General features: G+C 40.7%; 1 protein-coding gene across 1 annotated transcript in view; it reads left to right on the top strand.

Moving 5' to 3' along the window:
- Positions 1 to 18,917, top strand: part of robo3 (roundabout, axon guidance receptor, homolog 3 (Drosophila)) — a 116,651-nt gene extending 97,734 nt beyond the window's left edge. The window contains 11 exon segments of the mRNA XM_061803971.1: positions 85 to 324; positions 449 to 488; positions 1,658 to 1,797; positions 2,400 to 2,681; positions 6,572 to 6,719; positions 7,631 to 7,837; positions 8,797 to 8,984; positions 9,195 to 9,302; positions 12,728 to 12,895; positions 14,395 to 14,539; positions 18,164 to 18,917. Coding sequence (XP_061659955.1) covers positions 85 to 324; positions 449 to 488; positions 1,658 to 1,797; positions 2,400 to 2,681; positions 6,572 to 6,719; positions 7,631 to 7,837; positions 8,797 to 8,984; positions 9,195 to 9,302; positions 12,728 to 12,895; positions 14,395 to 14,539; positions 18,164 to 18,236 — 1,739 coding nt within the window. The 3' untranslated portion in view covers positions 18,237 to 18,917.
- The last annotated feature ends 2,839 nt before the right edge of the window (positions 18,918 to 21,756 follow it).

Genomic DNA, 21,756 nt, shown 5'->3' with positions numbered 1-21,756 from the left:
TTGAAGCTTTTTTTTCTCTCTCCGCCTGTTCAACTTTTCTGTCCCTTGATACAATCTTATTGTTACTGTGTTTGCTTCTTTCAGAGACGGCATCTGAACAGCCCCACGCGCCAGCCGGCGTTGACACTGATAACGACAGCAGGGAGAGCAACGTGAGTCTGGCTGAGCAGATTACTGATGTGGTCAAGCAGCCGGCATTCATCGCAGGCATTGGCGGAGCCTGCTGGGTCATTCTCATGGGCTTCAGTGCCTGGATTTATTGCCGACGCAAAAAGAGAAAGGAGTTGAGCAACTACACTACTTCCTATGCTTACACGGGAGCAGGTTCGGGTAAACGCATCACACATGAACAAATTGACATATCTTCAGAGAACAAAGTCCTGCTCTTCTTTAATAACAGTCACAAGTTAAAGTGCTGTTAAGTGGCATCTCTCCTTGTCTTGTGCAGTTGGATTTCCTCATGGAGAGGGATCTGGCCACAATGGAAGGTAATACATTTCATATTTATTGTTCATGATATTTGTTGAGTTCACAATTAAGACTTTTCGGGTAGGGGGGTTATTATGTGTTAACTCCCTTTATACACCACCAACTGTGTCTTATCCCTTGACTATTTGTATACAAACGTGTTACAATACAGTCGTAATAAAATGTATAGTAAATTAACACATACACATTTACAAATTCATACAAATTTAAAAACTCTTACTTGTGTAGAAGTTGGATTGAGCATGGGTCAGTTTGGTCATGCTTCCAGAGTGGGTGAAGGCATGATCAAATTACCCACGCTTAATCCAAATGTTCTTCTTGTTAAAACATCGTTGAAATGTGTACAGGACATAACCTAACATAATTTCTATACGCTTGGATGAGTTAAATAAAATGAAAATGGCTTTTAATGTGGTTGCTGGGTCTCCCAAACCATAATTTTCTGTCACTCACGTGCAAATCATTGAACATTGACCCGTTCACAGCTGTCGCAGTTGTTCCAGATATTGGAAAAAAAATCTAGTGTCTGACATTACGAGTACATCTACATTAAACACCTTCTGGGTGCACACTATTTCTTTATTTTATATATATTTTTTATGAATATAATTATTAATATTTTTGTTGTTGTATAAGATAACCTTTATTTGTACCAATAATGGGGAAATTTTCATCATTTGTGCAACAAGTGTGGAAATGGAAAATTTTAATAGTTATAATAAACGGAAACAAAGTTCGTTACATTTATTCAAGCAACATTTTGGATATATTTTATTTGTCAGAGTAGTTTGAATGTGAAGTATTTTGTCCATTTACACGAATATTTATACTAAGACGAATTGATACTTTTACAAACATCAACATGCTGCTACTTTTATTGATCCATTCTTACGCTTGTGACTCGTATTGGTAAAAAAACAAAGGAAAAACTGTTGAACAATGCAGTGAAGACTTGCATCTGCCTAAACATTGAATATTTCAGCCTACAATGTACATGTCACTGTACAAGAAGTATATTACAGAAATAGAACCCGAAACTATTGTGATGAAGATTTGACTGCTACTTCCTTCCATGCTGTTTTTGTTGTGCCTGCTGCTTTTTGCAAGCTCGATTTCCATCTGGATGATGGTGGATGTTCTCTCCCTTATGCATGTGATGTCTCCGTAGGCCAGGCATGCTGGGCGGCAACATGGGCAACTACCCGTGGCTGGCAGACTCTTGGCCCACCACGAACCTTGTCCACAGTGGTAAAGAGGCTGTCAACTGCCGCACCACCAGTCATGACACAGCTGAGCGATACTATAATGGTAGAAAGTTGTTTCAACAGAATGGCTCGCAAAATACACTGATGTCGTGAGGATTTTATAACACCTTCTGCTGCATATTTTCTTAGGTTGTGTTCACGCTTGTTGTTTGGTACTCTGGTCTATAACAAAAAAAAAAGGAAGGTGCATACATTTGAGCTTTTAGTTTCCTTCACATTCCCGCTGGCATTTTTGTATCATCAGACAAAAAGTCGTGCAGTGACCCACTGTTTGCTCTGTAGGTTTATGTAACCACACTAGCAAAGAAATTGCAGGATACAGTAGTTTTACCTGAACTGAAGAAGTGACAAGTGATCACAGCTTAGTAAATTCGTCCATCGTGTATTAGTTGGAAAACATTCGCGCAATTTTCATGCCTAGGAGTTGATATTAACGTGTTTTACTTTTCTTCTGTTTTTTTTTTTTTTTTTTACACAAGGTGCAAGATATCACTTGCGATTAGTATAGCGAATATATGAAAAATAAGCATTCATGTCAACTCCCTGCTATTTGAAAAGAAAATTCCAAATTATAAGACATTTGGTTAATTGTCTTGAAAAGGTAGTGAATAATAATAAGCCTCCACTGTTTTCCACACTGTGTAGAAGCCGGCATCTCCAACTACCTGAATCAGACAGAAAAATACAGCATGAGCGGCTCCACTGAGGGCCCAATTTACAGCACAATCGATGCCACCAGCGAGGACCTTCACAGCTTTACCTACACCCAGCACACCTCAACTGCTCCCTATGCCTCTACCTCAATCATGCCCTTTGCAAACCAAACGCAGAGCCCGCCCCATGGCGGCAAGCAACAGGATGATGGACACTGGATCTCTCAGCCAGGACCATCTGGAGCTCAGTACGCTCAACCTGACCGCTGCAATGGTGGGGGCAAAAAAGATTTGGTTTCCTGTCATTGTCCCAGTGACTGTGATTTGAGAACAACACATATCTGACCTGTCGCCGCTCTTAATTTCATGGCAAAATCAGAAAACAAATCATGATTATGGGTACAGTGAAGAAAATAAGTATTTGAACACCCTGCAATATTGCAAGTTCTCCCACTTAGAAATCATGGAGGGGTGGTGCATGTCCAATGTGAGAGAGATAATCTAAAAAAAAAAAAATAATCCAGAAATCACAATGTATGATTTTTTTAATGATTTATTTGTGTGATACGTATTAGAACACCTGAGAAAACCAATATTAATATTTGGGACAGTAGCCTTTGTTTGCAATTACAGAGGTCAAACGTTTCCTGTAGTTATTCACACACTGCAGGAGGGATTTTGGCCCGCTCCTGCATACAGATCTTCTCTAGATCAGATAGGTTTTTGGGCTGTCACAGAGAAACACGGAGTTTCAGCTCCCTCCAAAGATGTTCTATTTCGTTTAGGTCTGGAGACTGGCTAGGCCACGCCAGAACCTTAATATGCTTCCTACTCAGCCACTCCTTGGTTTTCCTGGCTGTGTGTTCTGGGTCATTGTCATGTTGAAAGACCCAGCCACAACCCATCTTCAATGCTCTGACTGAGGTTGTTCCCCAAAATCTCACAATACGTGGCTGCGGTCATCCTCTCCTTAATACAGTGCAGTCGTCCTGTCCCATGTGCAGAAAAACACCCCCAAAGCATGATGCTACCACCCCCATGCATCACAATAGGATTGGGGTTCTTGGGATGGAACTAATCGTTCGGCTTCCTCAAAACACGGTTACTGGTATTATGAACAAAAAGTTCAATTTTGGTCTCATCTGACCACAAAACTTTCTCCCATGACTCCTCTGTATCATCCAAATGGTCATTGGCAAACTTAAGGCGGACCTTGACATGTGCAAGTTTAAGCAGGTGAACCTTCCGTGCCATGATCTGAGTGTATTACCAACAATCACCTTGGAAACGGTTGTCCCAGCTCTTTTCACCATTGACCAACTCCTGTCCTGGGCTGATTCCTCACCTTTGTCAGGATCATTGAGATATCTTGCATGGAGCTCCACTCTGATTGAGATTGACCGTCATGTTTACCATCTTAGCATCTTCCATTTTCTAATGATTGCTCCAACAGTGGAACTTTTTTCACCAAGCTGGTTGGAAATTTCTCCGTAGACCGTTCCAGCCGTGTGGAGTTGTACAATTTTGTCTCTGGTGTCTTTGGACAGCTCTTTGGTCTTGGCCATGTTACAAGTTTGAGTCTTACTGATTGCATAGGGTGGATAGGTGTGTTTATGCAGCTAACGACCTCACACAGATGCATCTGATTCAGGATAATACATGGAGTGGACGTGGACTATTAAAGACGGACTGACAGGTCTTTGAGGGTCGGAATTCTAACTGACAGACAGGTGTTCAAATACTTATTTGCAGCTGTATCACACAAATAAATCGTTAAAAAAATCATACATTGTGATTTCTGGATTTTCTTTTTAGATTATCTCTCTCACAGTGGACATGCACCTACGATGAAAATTACAGACCCCTCCATGATTTGTAAGTGGGAGAACTTGCAATATAGCAGGGTGTTTAAATACTAATTTTCTTCACTGTATCCCTTCACAATAAAGTTACCCTTGTTCAGGGTCTGTTAATTGTTTCATTCATTCATTCAGTGTCTATTGCGCTTATCCTCACTAGGGCCGCCGGCGAGGTGGAGCCTGTCCCAGTTACTTTCGTGTGTGAGACTGGGTACACCCTAAACTGGTTGCCAGCCAATTGCAGGGCATATAGAAACAACCATTTACACTAACATTCACACCTACAGGGCAATTTCGAATCTTCGATTAACCTACCCTGCATGTTTTCTGGGGGGGTGTGGGAGTAAACGAGAAAAGTGATGCAGGCACCGGGAAAATATGCAAACTCCACGCAGACGAGGCCAGGATTCGAATCCAGATCCTCAAAATTCTGAGGCGGATGTGCTAACGAGTCATCCACATTTCCGTTAATACCGTTAGGTTTTTTATTATTACTAGATAAACCTGTGAACACAAAGACTAACCACCATGTGAGCCTCCAATGAGCCTAACTGTGTTGCCTCTAAGTTATCTTTAAATGATAGCAGCTCATAAATTGTGATTCTTCTCATGGTTGTAGCCCAACCAAAAGAATACCGTTTTTTCTGCACTATAAGGCATACCGCATTATAAGGCACACCTTCAATGACTGGCCTATTTTAAAACGTTTTCGTATATAAGTCGCACTCCATTATAAGGCACATAGAATAGACCCTGCTGGGGTTATATTGCGCATCCATTAGATGGGCTGCGCTAAATACTCAATATTGATCCATACATAAGGCGCACCGGATTATAAGGCGCACTGTTGAGAAAATTCAAGGCTTTTATGTGCACCTCAGAGTGCGGAAAAAACGGTAAACCAACACCACCCAAGCCATTTGTAACACGTTACTAATAATAATATATAAAAGATTTATAATTGAAGAAACACATTTATAAGTAAGTCAAAGTGTTACCTCATAAAAAAGTGGTCCCAATAATATATAACACAAATATTAATATTAATCTTTTCATCATAATTAATATTAAATTTTCACTACTTTCTTGTGTCTTTATATTTCCATTTGTTTATGACATACATACATATATATATATATAATATCATTGTGTCATATCACATACTGATTTGATTTGGCCCTACGACAGCACTATAGTTTAATTTTGTAGTGTATTGTTCCCAAAGGCTTAAGGCCATGCAACCCTGAGAATGCTGTGGCGACCCCTAATTGGACAAGCCGAAAGGAAAAGAAGAAGGTTGTTACCAAAGTGTAGGTTAGTCATTGTGTCCCGATAACACAGAAAAAAATTACTCTGAAAAACAGCATGAAAAAAATCTGACAGAAGAACAGGTTGGAAAAAAATAGTTGTTAAAATGGGACAAAGAAATTCGACGCCTGGAGTAGCCATATGACAAGAAAACAAATTACTTTCCCTACCTACTACAGTACCTTATGAGAAATCAATATGGTATGGAAAACAAATGGGCCACCCCACGCCACGTAATAATTTTCCTGACATATGCCTGTTAAAATTGTTCTTTAAAAATAAAAGTCCAAACTGGGATTCACAATAAATATTCTACTTTACAGAACACTCATAGTTTATGATGAAATTAAATTGGTATGCAAGTTTGAACACCGCAGTCTGTGACTAACCAACTGTAATGCAGTTAAATCTGCCCTACCCTTTTTTGGTTCCGAAATGGCTCTTCCATCCACTTTCGGGTCTTTACTCCCTTGGGACTTGGGAAGTACTGATCTAAAACAATATGAATTTACACTATCTTACAAGGTGCCACCGTGGATCAGCTGGAAACTGTTGGCCTCACACTTCTGAGGTCCCGGCTTCAATCCCGGCCCCGCCTGTGCCCAGTTTGCATGTTCTCCCCGTTTTTGTGTGGGTTTCCTCTGGGTACGCCGGTTTCCTCCCACGTCCCAAAAACATGGAACATTAATTGGAGACTCTAAATTAATAGGTGTGATTGTGAGTGCGGCTGTTTGTCTCAATGTGCCGTGCGATTGGCTGGCAACCAGTTCAGGGTGTACCCCGCCTCCTGCCCAGTGACAGCTGGGATAGGCTTCAGCACAACCCGCGACCCTTGTGAGGATAAGCGGCTAAGAAAATGGATGGATGGATTATATGACAAGATTGTATTTAAAGGTGTCGTTCAATGAGTAATTTGATTGCTGATAGCTAATTGGAAGTTTGCAATTTTACAGTTGTACTTCACTGGGATTCTCCTCACTCAGTGCCCGTTTTCTAGGTAAGCCAAAGCAGAAGGCCATGGGTAAGGCTGTTAAGACACCATCTCTCACATGGATGGAAACATTGCCCCCACCTCCGTCAGTCGGTCAGCTGGAACAGTGTGACCAGGATGAAGAGCCCTCAGACAATGAGGACATGGATGTAGGGTGAGTCAGACTTTAGTTTAATAAATTTGTATTTCACTCCAAGAGGTAGGTAGTAATGTGCTGCTTTGCTCCATTACATTTAGTCGAGTAACTTTTTAGAAAACATGTCACAGTTTCAATGCAAGTCATTTTACTCATACAGTAAGTGCAAATCAAATAGCAAAAAGCTACTCAAAATCTTGGAATGAGCTTAAAGTGGCAAACAAATCAGGGTGTCACAACACTAAAAACCAACTAACCACTCTGAGATTGCTGCCCAGGGCGACTGACTGTCTTGTCTTGATCAAAAACTGCTACGATGCAGAGCCAACTGAAACCGAATGTGTAAGTGCTGGGTGTAGGATTGCAACTTTTGAATATTTTTGTATTGCGGTATCCTTCAAAAATGTTATCGTGTAATCGAGTATCCGGACGAATTTGAATTTTGTATGATAGTCATTTGAAAAGAGCGGCACGGTGGAACAGCTGGACAGCGTTGGCCTCACAGTTCTGAGGAGCGATTTCAAATTCCAGCCCTATCTGTGTGGAGTTTGCATGTTCTCATCGTGCCTGTGTGAGTTTTCTCCGGGCGCTCCGTTTGTTTCCCACACCCAAAAAATATGCATTACTTGTAGACTCTAAATTGCCCCCAGGTGTGATTGTAAGTGCAACTGTTGTCTATCTCTGTGTGTCCTGCGATTGGCTGGCAACCATTTCAGAGTGTACCCTGCCTCCTACCCAGTGACATTTGGGAAAGGCTCCAGCAGTCTCATGACCCTCGTGAGGATAGGCGGCTCGGAAAATGGATGGATGGATGGATATTTACATACACACACACACACACACATTGAATGTACCCTTCCTGGTGTTGTCCGCTCAAGACAGGGGAACATATGGTGCATTTTTTTTCATCCCTTTCCTTGTACTCGTAGGTCAGATGAAGAGTGGTGTCCTCCCCTCCCAGAAAGGACGTACCTGATGGAGGGCTCGGAAAACAGCCCCTCCCACAGGAATAATGCCTCCTCTCCAGCCAATTCTTACAGTCACCAGTCCACCGCCACACTTACTCCATCTCCCAATGAGGAGAAGCAAGCGTCCCATGACCTGCACCGCCAACAGGGGAGCAATCAGATGTTGCGGTATGTGGGTGATTAACTGACCCTCATCCTTTCGTTCTTCTGCGCTACATGTTCACACATAAGACATACAAGTGTATGTTCAGTGTTTGTCTAAATTTGCACTACTATGTTCCAATGAAAACACAATAGTTTAACACAAAACTGTTACATCTGTGCTACTTGTCTAGCAAAGGGCAGTCTACATTTATTACACCGTAATGTGTCCAGGGGTTCAGTGATACATGTTTGTTGTCTCTTTTGAAAGTGCCTTTGGAACCTATTGGTATCGCAAGTGTTTCCAATCGTTTTTCAGGTCTGTGTTCAACTGAACGCCATTTTAACTACGTTCTCAACAATCCTTGCTGTATAAATCCTCAAGACAGCTTATTTTCTTGTCTTGAGGACAGTGTTAAAATAATATACAGTGGTGCCTTGGTTCTCGAACACAATCCGTCCCAGAAAGCCGGTTGAAAACCAAAATGTTTGAAAACCGAAGCACCTTTTCCCATTACAATGAATGGAAAATGAAATAACGCATTCCAAGTCTAAAAAATTGTTTTTTTAAGTGATTTTTTTTTTTTTTTTTTTAGTTTTTCCTGATAACAAACTGCATAGTAGAAACCCGCGCATGTTATGTCTTTTCTGTTTTTTTCGGGGCTGCATTCGAAAGCACAATAACAAATTGTCGTGGGTCAGGTGGTCCGGGTGTTCGAATACCGATTTTCGTTCGAAAACCAAAGCAAAAAAAAATCTCGAAATTTTCGTACGAAAACCGATTTGTACGAAAACCAAGACATTCGAAAACCGAGGTAAAACTGTATTAAACAAAAATAGGCCACTACTTTCAAAATGTGCCACCTTTAATTTACAATAAATTCAAGAAAAAATGTTAGGTTTCTGTTCAACATAGATCTCATCATAAAGTAAAATTTAGTTTTGCTCTGTTAATGTGCTCCGTTTTGTTTCACATTGTTTTGTAGCAGAAAGATACCATGTGGTCCACTGCCAGTTTCCCAGGCACCAAGTGCACCACTCACTCAGTCCAGCCCCTATTGCCAACAGCATCTCGGCTCATCAGATGTTGGCCCACTGCAGTGCCACAGTCAGACCCAGCACTGCCTTCATAACCATGGGCACAATGAAGACAGTATCAATTCAGCTACAGCCGGTAAATTGACAAGTGGACATAGGGTCCATCGACACTAAGCAACACAGCTACTACTTTTCATAATAAAGTAATCAAAAATCATTATTTTAGAACTTCAGATTTCAACTTGGAATGCAAGTAACCAGAACCATCCCATTCTTTGGGGTGAAGTATAAAATAGGTTGTCCTCATGAAATGTTTTTTTTTTTTTCTTGCCTTCTTCTCCTTTAGCACACGCCCGTCCATCCCCAGTGGATACATGCTCTCCACCAAGCCAAAAAGTTCGTGTAAAAAAAAAGGTTTCCAAGACTTCAGGTTACAGGAGAGAACTACAAGGAGGTATGATATTTAAATTGACCGATGGAAAACAAATGAGCAATAGCTCAGCATATTTCAGCTGCAAACAGTACAGGGAATCCTCGGTCTATGAATGAGATCCGTTCCCACAGTAGCGATTTCACTTGAATTTCGGTTTAAGTCAGATTTCACCGTTAAAGTCAAGATTTACGATAATCGCTGGGATTGGCTTCAGCATTTCTGTGGCCCTCGTGAGGATAAGTGGCTCAGAAAATGGGTGGGTGTTGTTACTCCATATAAAAAAACTAAAATACAAAAAAACACAAGATGCTTCACTTACCATCACTGCGAGAAGTGGGTGGCAAAGAATGAAGGGAGGCTGCTAAGGAAGCAAGTGCAGGTAGCACCTGCTAGTGGTAAATTCCTCCTCAGCGTCCTTCCCCTTTCTGCTCTTTCAAAGTTAGGAAAATACACCGTGCCTTTTCCCTTAATGAACATTAGGTGGATATTAAGCCTACATTGATCCTGATCCTCGATCCATAACGTAAGTAATCTTTCCGTCTTGCCAACGATGGAAGAACGTTGCCGTCGAAAAAAGTTTCTTCGTGATTACTGTATCCCTCATGGTGTGAGGGATAAATTTGTGATAATTTTGTGAAATAGATTTGTGCTAAAATACGGGCTTTGTCCTTTATAGTAATCAGCACGCTCGTCTGACTGAAGCCCAAGTCTTTATGTCCGTCATGTCCGTCAGTGTTAATCTACGTTTATTTTTTTTTTTATATTAAGATTCGTTTCCATTGTCATTGCTTTTCTATCAGCTGGAACAACATTACTAAAAAAAAAACAAAAAAAAACAACTTTCTTCTTTTGGGCCATAATGTGTAAAAAGGTGGGCGAAAAATCCAAATATACTCCCAGTGCACAAACACAGATAAACAATATGCATGAGCTAAGCAGAAACACAATGGAGCTGGGGCCATAATGGTGGACAAGACTCAGGCGTCGTAAAGTCGAAACATTTTATGTCGAGACTGTCTTAACCCGAGAACTCCCTGTATATACCACATTACATTCATCTATACAGTACACTGTATCAATTTTTGTATGACAATTTAACTAGATTGCTCTTGGCTCTGTAAATTAGCTTTCCGAACGTAGTGATTTAAACCATTTTAAAAGGTAGCCAATCAATTTTATTGACTCTAAGAAATAACACAACAGAACTTCTTTACTTCCCTTTTTATCCCCCAGAACCCTGGCAATCCTTTCCCTAGTGCCCCTAGTGGTTGAATGAGACACCACGTGTGTTTATGTGTGTGAGTTGTTTTTAATGCACTTTTTTCATTTGAAAATTTCTCTCTGGTGAATGGTAGATGAGGAGGAGGCGATTAAAAAATATAAATAAGGATGTGTGTGTGTGTGTGTGTGTGTGTGTGTGTGTGTGTGTGTGTGTGTGTGTTCTAGTCAGGTGGCCCAACAATGGTAGAAAAACAAGGATGTGTGCGTGTGTGTGTCTGTGTGACTTTGGGCATGGCTGTGCAATTTGAAGCTTTTCATACTGTTAGCCTACCTTGCTAGCCTACACAATGATGGCAGCATACCGTTGAGCGGAAACTTCTGCTCTCGCACGTGGCCAGACCACCTCCCCGCCCGATCTACCTCTGCGGCGGTGATGATCAACGCCGCGGCCATGCACATCGACACATTTAGCATCCCCTGACTTACGTACTTTATTCAGTTATTGTGACAGAAATCTCTTGTTATGTTCTGAAAGAAGGATTACGTCGTCCCCCCCGGCTCTTATTTATTTTACAGCTCAATACACACCTACCGGTCATTTGGAACCCACAAAGTTCTCGTCCTTTGCACCAATGCAATCCATTTTTCATGACTAACTGGGTCTTTTGGAAATGTGTGAAGAGTGAATCCATCCTCCCAATGTTCAAGCAATATCCAGCTATACGAGACGGCATTTTGACTAACATGCAGGAAAAAAACAGCTACTTTCCCGCCGGTAAAACTGCTATAAGCACATGAAAACACCAGTGTGGGCATCTGGAAAAAACATCACTTTTTGCTTCTTCTGCAAAGCGAATGCCTAGAGAGGATTTTCATGGCAAGAGATGCAAAAATCCAGATACGACAATCATTGTCTGGATGGTGGACCAGAATTTCATCAAAGTCACCCTGAAGTTCATCTCCATGGGCTCACCGAACTCCTCCCACACAAAGCTGCATTACGTTTGGGCAGCAGGTACACATCACAGGCCAAAGAGGACCAATAGGGCCTTTTCTTCAGCTTTAGGCATCCCTCACCATTAGTATCCACCAACAGGTTTGGGGATTTCTCCCACAACAGGCATTGACCACCTTAAGGCTACAGCTCCAATCGACCATCTCTGCAATAGAGATGTAGAATATGTCCCGGCCTCCATTGAGACATGGGTGAAGCTCTGCCTGAGGTGGGAGTTGAAACTCCTTCTGATGGGGGATTCTGCCACACAATCCCAGCAGGCTCTCAAAATACATTTGGGCCTTCCAGGTTGGATCGGCATCGCTCCACCATCGAAGCCAACTCACCACCAGGTGGTGATCAGTGGGCACCTCTGCCCCTCTCTTAACCCAGTTGTCCAAGACATGCGGTTGCAATTGCAATGACACAACTACAAAGTCAATCATCGAACTGTGACTCAGTGTGGTCTGGTGTCAATTGCACATGTAGACGTTCTTATGCTTGACCATGGTCTTCGTTATGAATAATCCATAATGCGCACAGAAGTCCAGTATCAAAACCAGGCCCCGCCTGTGTGTGAATTTGCATGTTCTCCCCGTGTCAGGGTGTTCTCCACCTCGTCCCCGAAGATAGCTGGGATAGGCTCTAGCCCTCCTCCAATCCTTATGAGGATAAGCGGCTATGAAATTTGATAGATGATGATGATGATGATGTTTTTCCAGCATATCTGTTTTTTTTTTCCAATCACCTTTTATTCACCGTACTCATAGTCCATTTGCAAACACATACAATACACAATAAGACACATAGAGGAATGTACATTAGGAAAATCTTCATATTTAATGACCATAATGACCGGAGTGCCCGGAGAAGACCCACGCAGGCAGAGGGAGAACATGTAAACTCCACACAGGCAGGGCCGGGATCTAACCTGGGTTCTCAGAACTTGAGGCCAATGCTTTACCAGCTGATCCACCAAGCCGCCCCTTTTGGATCATATTGTTATAAATATCCAACCACTATTGGCCATGAATAGAATTGGTCACTACAAATCCTGATATTAATCAAATTGTTGCAAAAACAATCATTATACTGTATATGCTGTAGGTAGAAGGGTTATCCAAACTATGTGATCAGCTCTTGGTGGCCCACATTGCAGCACAACAAAGGCACAAGTATCATAATAATTACCTTGTTTTCAGCCTGGACTTATTTGTGATTTTCTCTTCAGACCTGCCTCCACCTCCAGAACCACCCCCAGAAGAGGAGAAGTTGCAGGAGTCCCAGAAATGCATGGAGGTTACTAAATTGGCTAATGGCTCACTCTCCTCCCCTGAGAGGAACGAATACAGCAGTAGCAACCACCAACACAAAGGCTCAAGACAAAGACAAGTTGAAAGTAAAAAAAAATCTCTCTGGCTTAATATTTTTCTTGCATCACTGTGTTTCAATGTGTGTCATGCAGTTGTTACGCTACGTTAAATTTGGCTCATTAGCCTTATAAATGCTTTCTGTAATTTATTACAGCGATAAAAGAAAAGACTATGAGTGTTTGATACTGCTGATGGCACTACCTAATGTACAGTAGTATTTATCATATTCTTCTGCAAGGGAGTGGCATACATTTTATTGTTTGTAAAGCATCAATAAGGCATGCCGTAATTTCTCGTTTATAATGCACATTTTTTCCTACAAAAATCTCGAGTCAACAGTGAGCCCTAAGTAAATGGGAAGATGAAAAAAAAGTTCACATTTTATAAATGTATAGAGGTTATGAAAAAAACTGTATACATTCAATCTAATATGCTGCCACCACCTAGAAGTTATGAAAAAAGTTGGGCTTACACTTCCGTTCCAGTATGTTGTCCAGTTGTACTCATACTTTTGCGTACCCTGGCAGAATTTGTGAACGTTTTTTTATTTTTTTAAAACAACTGGTAAGAGAACAGCAATCATCAGTGGTTTATTATGTTTTTAAATGATAATGGTTTGATAAAATGCTTGACAGTTTAATTTGAATCCCATTAAAATAAACTTAAACGTGTTTCATTTCGCCTTTCATGTTTTCTTGAAGAATTGTACCCATCCTAAAAATACTGTTTGGGCAATCAAACATTTGAGCACAAATATGAGTTTTATCATTTCAAAATAAAAGTAGGGCTGTGAACTGAACATAATTGCAAGTAAATAGAAAGTATTACATGTTCAAATAAAGTCCTCCACTGCAGACTAATCCTTTGAAAATAAAATACAGATAATCAATGTTTTGTTCATACCGGTACAAGTATAATCATGCTGTGTCAACAATGCATTATACATAGATAAAACAGTTTTATTTTGAGCTCAACTTTAGCAGTGCGTATCATACATGGGTGTGCATTATACCCTAGAAATTACAGTATTTTCTTTTTTCTGAATTATTTGTATTAATCTGCTGCTGGCAGCATGGTGGCGCAGCTGTAAAGTGTTGGTCTCACAGTTCTGAGGACCTGGGTTCAAATCCCAGCACTCTCTGTGTGGCGTTTGTATTTTCTCCCCGTGCTTGCGTAGATTTTCTCTGGGAACTCTGGTTTCCTCCCACATCCCAAAAACATGAAACATTAATTGGACACTCTAAATTGCCCCTAGGTGTGATTGTGAGTGTGACTGTTATCTGTCTTAATGTGCCCTTCAGGGCGTACCCTACCTCCTGCCTGTTGACAGCTGGGATAGGCTCAAGCACTCCCCGTGACCCTCGTGAGGATAAGCGGCAAAAAAAATGGATGGATGGATGTATAGATACAGATTATTTGCCTTAAACAATTATATTACATGCTGATACTTAATGTATGAAAACTTTGAAAGCATGTGTGAACAAATTATAACAGTACATGTGATTTTACCCACTTTATTCTGCAGCTGCACATGGCGAAGAGGTAATGCTGTACGGTGGTAAAGCCTTTCCAGGAATCAAATGTCCAGTAACTGCTCGACCACAGGAAGCTCCTCATCTCGGGGCTCAACGGATTCCCGGGGGATCAATGCAGCCAGGAAAGGCAGTGAGGTATGATATAAACAATTCTCTTTAATTATTGAAGCCTTCAATTCATGATCAGTACAAGGGTAAAACAAAAAAAAAGTCTTACCCCTCAGTAGGGCTGTGCAATTAATCAAAATGTAACCATGATTTTGTTTTAGAACGATCAGAAAAACATTATTAAAAAAATTAAAAAAAACAATGTGCTGCGATGTGGGAGGGATTTGCCTTCAAATCAATAATAATTACACACGAAAGTGTTGGAACACATTCAGACACTATAACAACACTCATGAGGATGTATTCTTCCTAATCTGTGAAAAACAAGTTTAATAAAGCTTATTGTGATAGAGGTTGTGAGGGAAGACATGAGGACAGTGGGTGTGAGAGAGGTTAGATACATGAGATAGGCTTCAGTGGAAAAAGATGACACACTGTGGCGACCCCTAACGGGACAAGCCAAAGGCAAAAGGAGCAGAAGAAGTGACTTTCTGCTACTCTTTTTTTTTTTCTATCCTACTGTAATAATGATGCAGCTCCCTGCATGTGTTGCACCACACTGCCCCCAACAGGGCAATGTTCATTCAGCAGAAACAGCCGATACAGTGATGACGTTGCATAAAGGCTAATGCTTTAATTTCCCCTGACGGTCTGACATGAAATCTGACTAAAATGTTCCTGTTTTTAGTAAATTACTATTACTGTATTTTCGCACTATATTGAAAGGCGCAGTCTCAGTTAAGGGTGCATTCTCAGTATTTAACACATTTGTAAGGCGGAATATGTATTTAGGCGTAGGCATGGTGGTGCTCACAAGACACAAACACAGACACGAGGCACAATTGCACCTTTGTTTTTGTAAGCAGAAGAACAAGCTTCTGCACTTCAAGCACGATTTACATCTGTATTTAGCGGTGGAAAGGATACAACTATTGAGAGACACTAGCTTAAAACACACCGTAGCATGCATGGACGCTATTTACAAAGGCACCGGGAGGAAAACTGAGTTTGGTTGTACTTTATTGAAGTATTTAACAATGTAAACAATGAGTCCGGTTGTATTTTATTGATGTATTTAACAATGTAGCAATACAATATAGCAATATAGCGACGCTAGCTTAAAACATATGGTCGCATGTATGCACGCTATTTAAATACTTCAATAAAGAACAAACCGGTTTTCCTCCTGGTGCCTTTTTAAATAATGTGCATGCAGGCTACCATAAGTTTTAAGATCGTATCGCTATATAGCTATATTGAATAGCTACACTTTTGAATACTTAAAGTACAACCAAACTCACTCACATTGTTAAATACTTCAATTCAGTAAAACTGAACTCAGTTTCGCTCCCGGTGCCTTAACAATGTACGTTTCTCATGTTATATTTATTATTAATCCTCATCCACAAATCCATCAAAGTTCTTATCTTCCGTATCCAAAATGAACAGCCAGGCACCTTTCTCCATCAAACACGCCAGGTTCCCTCTCGTCGTTCTTATTGTCAGTCTTGTTGCTGTGCGGCTCCTCAGATATGATGCCGGCTTTTCGAACAATCGTGGAAGCAGAATCGTTCGCCCAAGCATCCACAATCTATTCACAACTTGTGGTGTAACTCGCCTGTTGCTGCATCTTCATGAAGCTGTGCCATTCTTCATCCATCGCTCCCACGCCTCTCGCAACTATCCTTTGTGCACCCTTGTTTACACCGATTTCCAGCAAATGAAGTTGCTTCGTCAAGGCTCCCGGAATATGAGCAATCTCTGAGTTTTTCATGTTTTTTGTTTGTTCTTTGATCATGAATAAATTGCTCGAGTTGTTCTTCCAACCCGGGCCACCGTGGAAACTCAGCTTCGTCCTCTTGACTTGACTTGGGTCGTTGTCCCGCTTCCTCAACTTGAATTCTCTCATGGCTGCTTGATTCCCATGTTTCTCCATGTAACTGATAGCTTGCAGTTTAAACTGTGCTTTGTAAGCGTATATCTTCGTTATTGCCATTTTGGGGTGTCTTTAGCAAGTGATGTTGTTTATCACAAAGGACATACTGGCATTATATACCTTCTGCATATTGGAAGTCAGTACACATTATAAGGTCCCCGTCCGATTTGGAGAAAATTTAAGACTTTTAAGTGCGCCTTACATAAAATATAGGGTCTTTTCATGTGATTACTCCACCAACAAAGTAAAAATGTGAAAAGTTGGAGTGTCTGAGATGCTTTGCCATTCATCCTGAGCAAGAGATCAGGGTCACTGAACTTACTGCCAGGAGAGGCCCTGATGGCGGCTCACCATCTCTGTTGTAGATCATCCCAAAGGTGTTTGATGAGCTAAATATCAGGGTTTGGTCAGGATTTGCAACAGCAAGCTTAATGGGCCTTGTTTTGGGTCATCTTTGACTAGAAAAAGGAGAGAAAGATGATAGCATACAGTTGTTCAAAAGATTGAGGGCAAAATAGGGCGTGATAACTGAAGATTCTGCCTCTAAAATCTACATTAATTGTAAATATGTACTCTGGGATTTGGGTTGACAAAGCACTACCATCACCTTCTCAGAGAGCGTGACAACAATTGGCTATTACAAAATAATGCACTGGGTATTCAGCAGGATCTGACAAAAATAATTTGTTGGACTTATATGAGGTATAGAGTCACTGATGTTGTATAGTGTAGTAGTACACACGCCTGGCTTTGGTGCGGGCAGCGTGAGATCTATTCCCGCTCAATGATGTTGTCGATATCTGCCGTGCGACTGATTGGCGACCAGTCCAGGCTGTTGTACGCCTTTCGCCCGAAGCTAGCTTGGATAGGCTGCAGCTTTCCCGCAACCCTAGTGTGGATAAGCGACTTGGATAATGACATATATGAGGTATATATGCGAAAAACCTGGATTAAGAGTGATGTCAAGATCGTTCTGTTGGAGGCAACGGCAAAACGATCTAGAGCAGTTATGGTATGTCCTTTGAGATATTTCCTCCAAATTAACAGTCCACTGCTAAGCAAGGCCTTTCACTTGCAATCCTGATTTCTTTGAGGCATGTTTGAAGTCAGGATAACACATTGGTTTTATCAGAATTCATTAATAATTAAAACTGGAGGTCATCTCCATAACAAAACACATTAAAAAAGTATTGCCAAAAGGCATGATAAGACCGAGCAGTACAGCTCCAAGCACAGATTCCTGTGGGACGCGTTGACTAACCTTTACACGTTTAGAGAGATAACGGGCGCTCAGCCTGGGTGTGTTGGATAATCAATGCACTCATACAGTACCTCCAGCCAGTTATTAATGGTAACCACCACCATGCATAATGAAAATAAAAATTGAAATAACCCACAGTCAAAGCCCACGGTAAACTTTCTCATGCATAGGCACATGCATAGGTGCGCAATATGGGCATTTGTTGGCCAGAATGACATGTTCCTTTCATCAGTTATTAATCATAACCACTGCACTGAATGTATATGTAAATGTACTGAATCCTGGATGAGTGCTTTGTGAGTGAGTGCAAGGCAGGGAGGGCAAATCATACTTGATTGTGAATGCGCCGTGAAAAGCAAGACCATTTCCAGATAGGTGATCAGAAATACACTATGTAGAAAATGTGATATATTGAAAAATTACAAACGTGTTGCATTATCTGTTTATTTTTCAGGAAACTAGATAAGCCCATCTGTGAAGAGAAGTTAACCTCAGATGCCTCCATTGTGGACATGATGATCTATTGAGACTCATATCATTGTTGTGAATGAACAAAAATTGACTTTTTTTTTTTTGTTTTTGTTTTTTTTGTTTGTTTCACAGATGATTAATGACCTATCCAGCTCACCACATGTCCCTTGATTTGTAAATACCTGTCTCTATACTGCTCTGTTTTTGGCTTTGAATACAGGGAAAAAGATGTATTTATGAGTACTGGAAAAAAAAAAAAGGATGATTAAAAAAAAGGTCCATTACAAAAGGAAAAAAAGAACATCTCTGAATGTGGCAACCTCTTTAGTCAAAATGTACAGGATACTTTTTTGGGAAAAGTATTGACGACTGTTGCACTCTTGCTGTGATGTCCAAACAATTAAGCACAAAGGAAAAGCCAAAATGTTGCAGGTCCCTGTTCCGGGAAGAATGCTGTGGTCTGATTGGGATATATGCCCCGATACTGTCCAGAAGAATGTCTACTTGTCTTGGTATCCTTTTGTTTCTGTGCAGTAGAAAGGTCGAGTGTGTCATCAGATGGGCATACTGTTGAGTTTTTTGATTGTAATCGCACCTCTTCCCTCTGCCTCGATCCTCGCGTTGTCTGAGGGACGCTATGCTGCAGTTGTAGAATTATATATAATTTCCAAAATTAACAATATGAACCATGTCTGTTGACTGATTTTTTGTACTCTTTTTGTTTTGTAAATGGACAATAAAATGCATTTGCTGATGTATGCGTGTTCCTTTTTCTTGGCGTAAGGTAGTTCCAAAAGTCGTGCATGTGCACGCAATACAGCAAGTTGATGCTAAAAATTGCAAAGCTCAAAAGCCGGAAGTGTATTTAATCAGCTATTGTGTAATTTGCTATTTTCCCCTACTCTTAATGTGAAGTCTTCGCCTTTTTGTCCATACAGTGATCACTTCTCAGCCCTTTACTGGTTTCTATTCCTCACCTAACCAAATTATTATGATCATATGATTGGAGCAAGCATCCTATCGGTTTTTAATGATAGCTGACACAGGGTGGCATTGGTCAGAGGTGAGATCACTTTTTCGTACACTTATGCCACCCTCTCTGGTTCAAACTGGAGTCTTTATAATTGTAAGGTGCACTTCTGGGCCTGGGTCCTGGGTCAGATTCAGGACAAAGTGGTTCATACTACCATTCAATATATTTTTTATATTAGTTTCCTGTCAAGTGATTCGCTTCTCAGTCACTTGCACAAAACCTGTTATACAATATGGAACAAGTTACACACGAAAATACCAATAGCAGCAGATAAGTCATCAACAATGGGGCATGCTCCTCTCTCACACCTCCCTTCTTAGAAGAGCATGTTTTTATACTCCATCTAAAAAAAAAAAAAAATTCAATCCACACACACACTGTATTATATAATATTTGATATGTGTAAGTCTATGGCTTCTTATTTGGCCATGATCTTTTTGCATTGCATTTGATTACTCGGCAACAGCAGACCTTTTGAGTCCGGTCACAGAAAATAATCCGTGAATTAAAGGCTGACAACTGTTGCCACTTGTGTGTTAGCACAAACGTCTGAAAATTCCTGAAGCAAACCTTGTATGATAGTGTATTCTTTTGTGAGTTATCAGTTCCTCTGCCAGACAGCCCTGAAAAAAAAGGTAACAAATTAAAATAAATAGTGTCTTTATTATAATATTTGAAAAGACATAAATCATATTTAGGCTCTTACATTAATTTCCTGTCAACTAGCTCACTTCTGGTGGCACAGTAGTAGTAGTAGTAGCATCTGTAGAGCGTTGGCCTCACAGTTCTGAGGTCGAGGGTTCAGTCCCAGCCTCGCCTGTGTGGCGTTTCCATGTTTTTCCCATGAATGTGTGGGTTTTCTCCCGCCACTCCAGCTTCCTCCCACATCCTCAAAACATGCAACATTCATTGGACACCCCTAAATTGCCCCTAGGTGTGATTGTGAGTGCGGCTGTTTGTCTCGATGTGCCCTGCAATTGGCTGACAACCAGTGCAGGGTGTAAAACTGCCTCCTGCCTGTTGATAGCGAGGATAGGCTCTGGTACTCCTGCGACCCTTGTGAGGATAAGCAGCTAGGAACATGGATGGATGGATATATATCCATTTTATGAGCCACAGGCATGCTGAAGCCTGTCACACCTATTGTCAACAGCAAGATTAAATTGATCACATTATGGTAGCTGCGTTGGGGTTTTTTTTTTTTTTTTTTTAAACCCTGAAGGTGGAAAGGTGGATCAGATGTAAAGTGTTGGCCTCACAGTTCTGAGGTCCCAGGTTCAATCCCAGACCCTCCTGTATGGCTTTTGCATGTTCTGTGACCCACCCCCGTTACACTTTCCCATCAACTTCACCCCAGCCTCTACTTAAAAGCTATAAATCACTTAACTCATTCATTCAGCTTGCGACAGGTCCAAAACGCCCACTGGGGTCTAAAGGGGGAGCCTGGATGGGCAAAGAAGAAAGGAAAGGCATCATTTAAACCCATGCTCTTTAATTCCAAAATGCAGACCACCAATTTCCATGTTAATTTGCCCATGACAAAGAAGATGGATGTCCATGACACAGTGCAAACTAAAATAAAGCTTTTCCATGGGGAGATTGGTGTGAAAGGCAAATCAAGAAAGACGGAACCAATGATAATTGGAATTAAATGTTTCAGTTAAAGCAGCATTTGGGAATAACAATGCTTGAATCTGAATATTATGACTTTAAATAATCTTGACTAATTTGCACTGTAGACATCCAGTGTTGACAGGGACAGGATCTGACAAGTCTTATGGATGGTTTGCACTGTTGGCCACCAATGTGTTGTGGTGGCATGAACCATGGAAATATATTGACATCTTATTTTTTTTTCAATTTACATTTTTTATGTTTAACTTAGTTAAAATTATTTCTTGGCACTATATCGCTATTGTAATATACAATAATGCAGCGGTAGTCTTCAGAATAACACATCAGAAATATCAGGTTTAGTTATATTTTAAGGATTTCCATGTCAATGAAAACATGATCCTCCATTGAAATTACAAAGCAGTTTCTCACATAGATTTAGCCTGGATAGTTTTGTTTGGAGGGCGTTGATGCATCAGCATTTGTATAATATGTTTCCATATTTTTTTCTGTAAAAAAGTTATTTTGCCGTCAAGTCTTACAAATTTATTTAAGTCACCCACATTGTTTCTTTTCACTATTTTCTATTTTGTCAGACTAATAAATCTACTATGATTACTAAGTTAGAAAGTTGACTCTGTTCTTAAATAGTTGGGGAACAATATTCTGCGGGTCTTAAAGAGCAATTAAAATACTCCATAAAGCTGGCAATATGTGGTACTCTGTTTTGAAAACTGCTGGCATGGAATGAATTAGAGGCACTTATGTAGCTTTTTTTTTTTATTTATTTTTTTTTGCTAAAATACATTAACATTGTCTCCCAAAGGGTTATTTTCCATCCATCCATTTTATTTGCCGCTTATCCTCGCAAGGGTCACGGGGAGTGATGGAGCCTATCCCAGCTGTCAAGGGGCAGGAGGCAGGGTACA

The sequence above is a fragment of the Syngnathoides biaculeatus genome, chromosome 18, assembly GCF_019802595.1.
Source record: "Syngnathoides biaculeatus isolate LvHL_M chromosome 18, ASM1980259v1, whole genome shotgun sequence".
Taxonomy (NCBI): Eukaryota; Metazoa; Chordata; class Actinopteri; order Syngnathiformes; family Syngnathidae; genus Syngnathoides; species Syngnathoides biaculeatus.
This window is presented reverse-complemented; position numbering and strand designations above follow the sequence as displayed.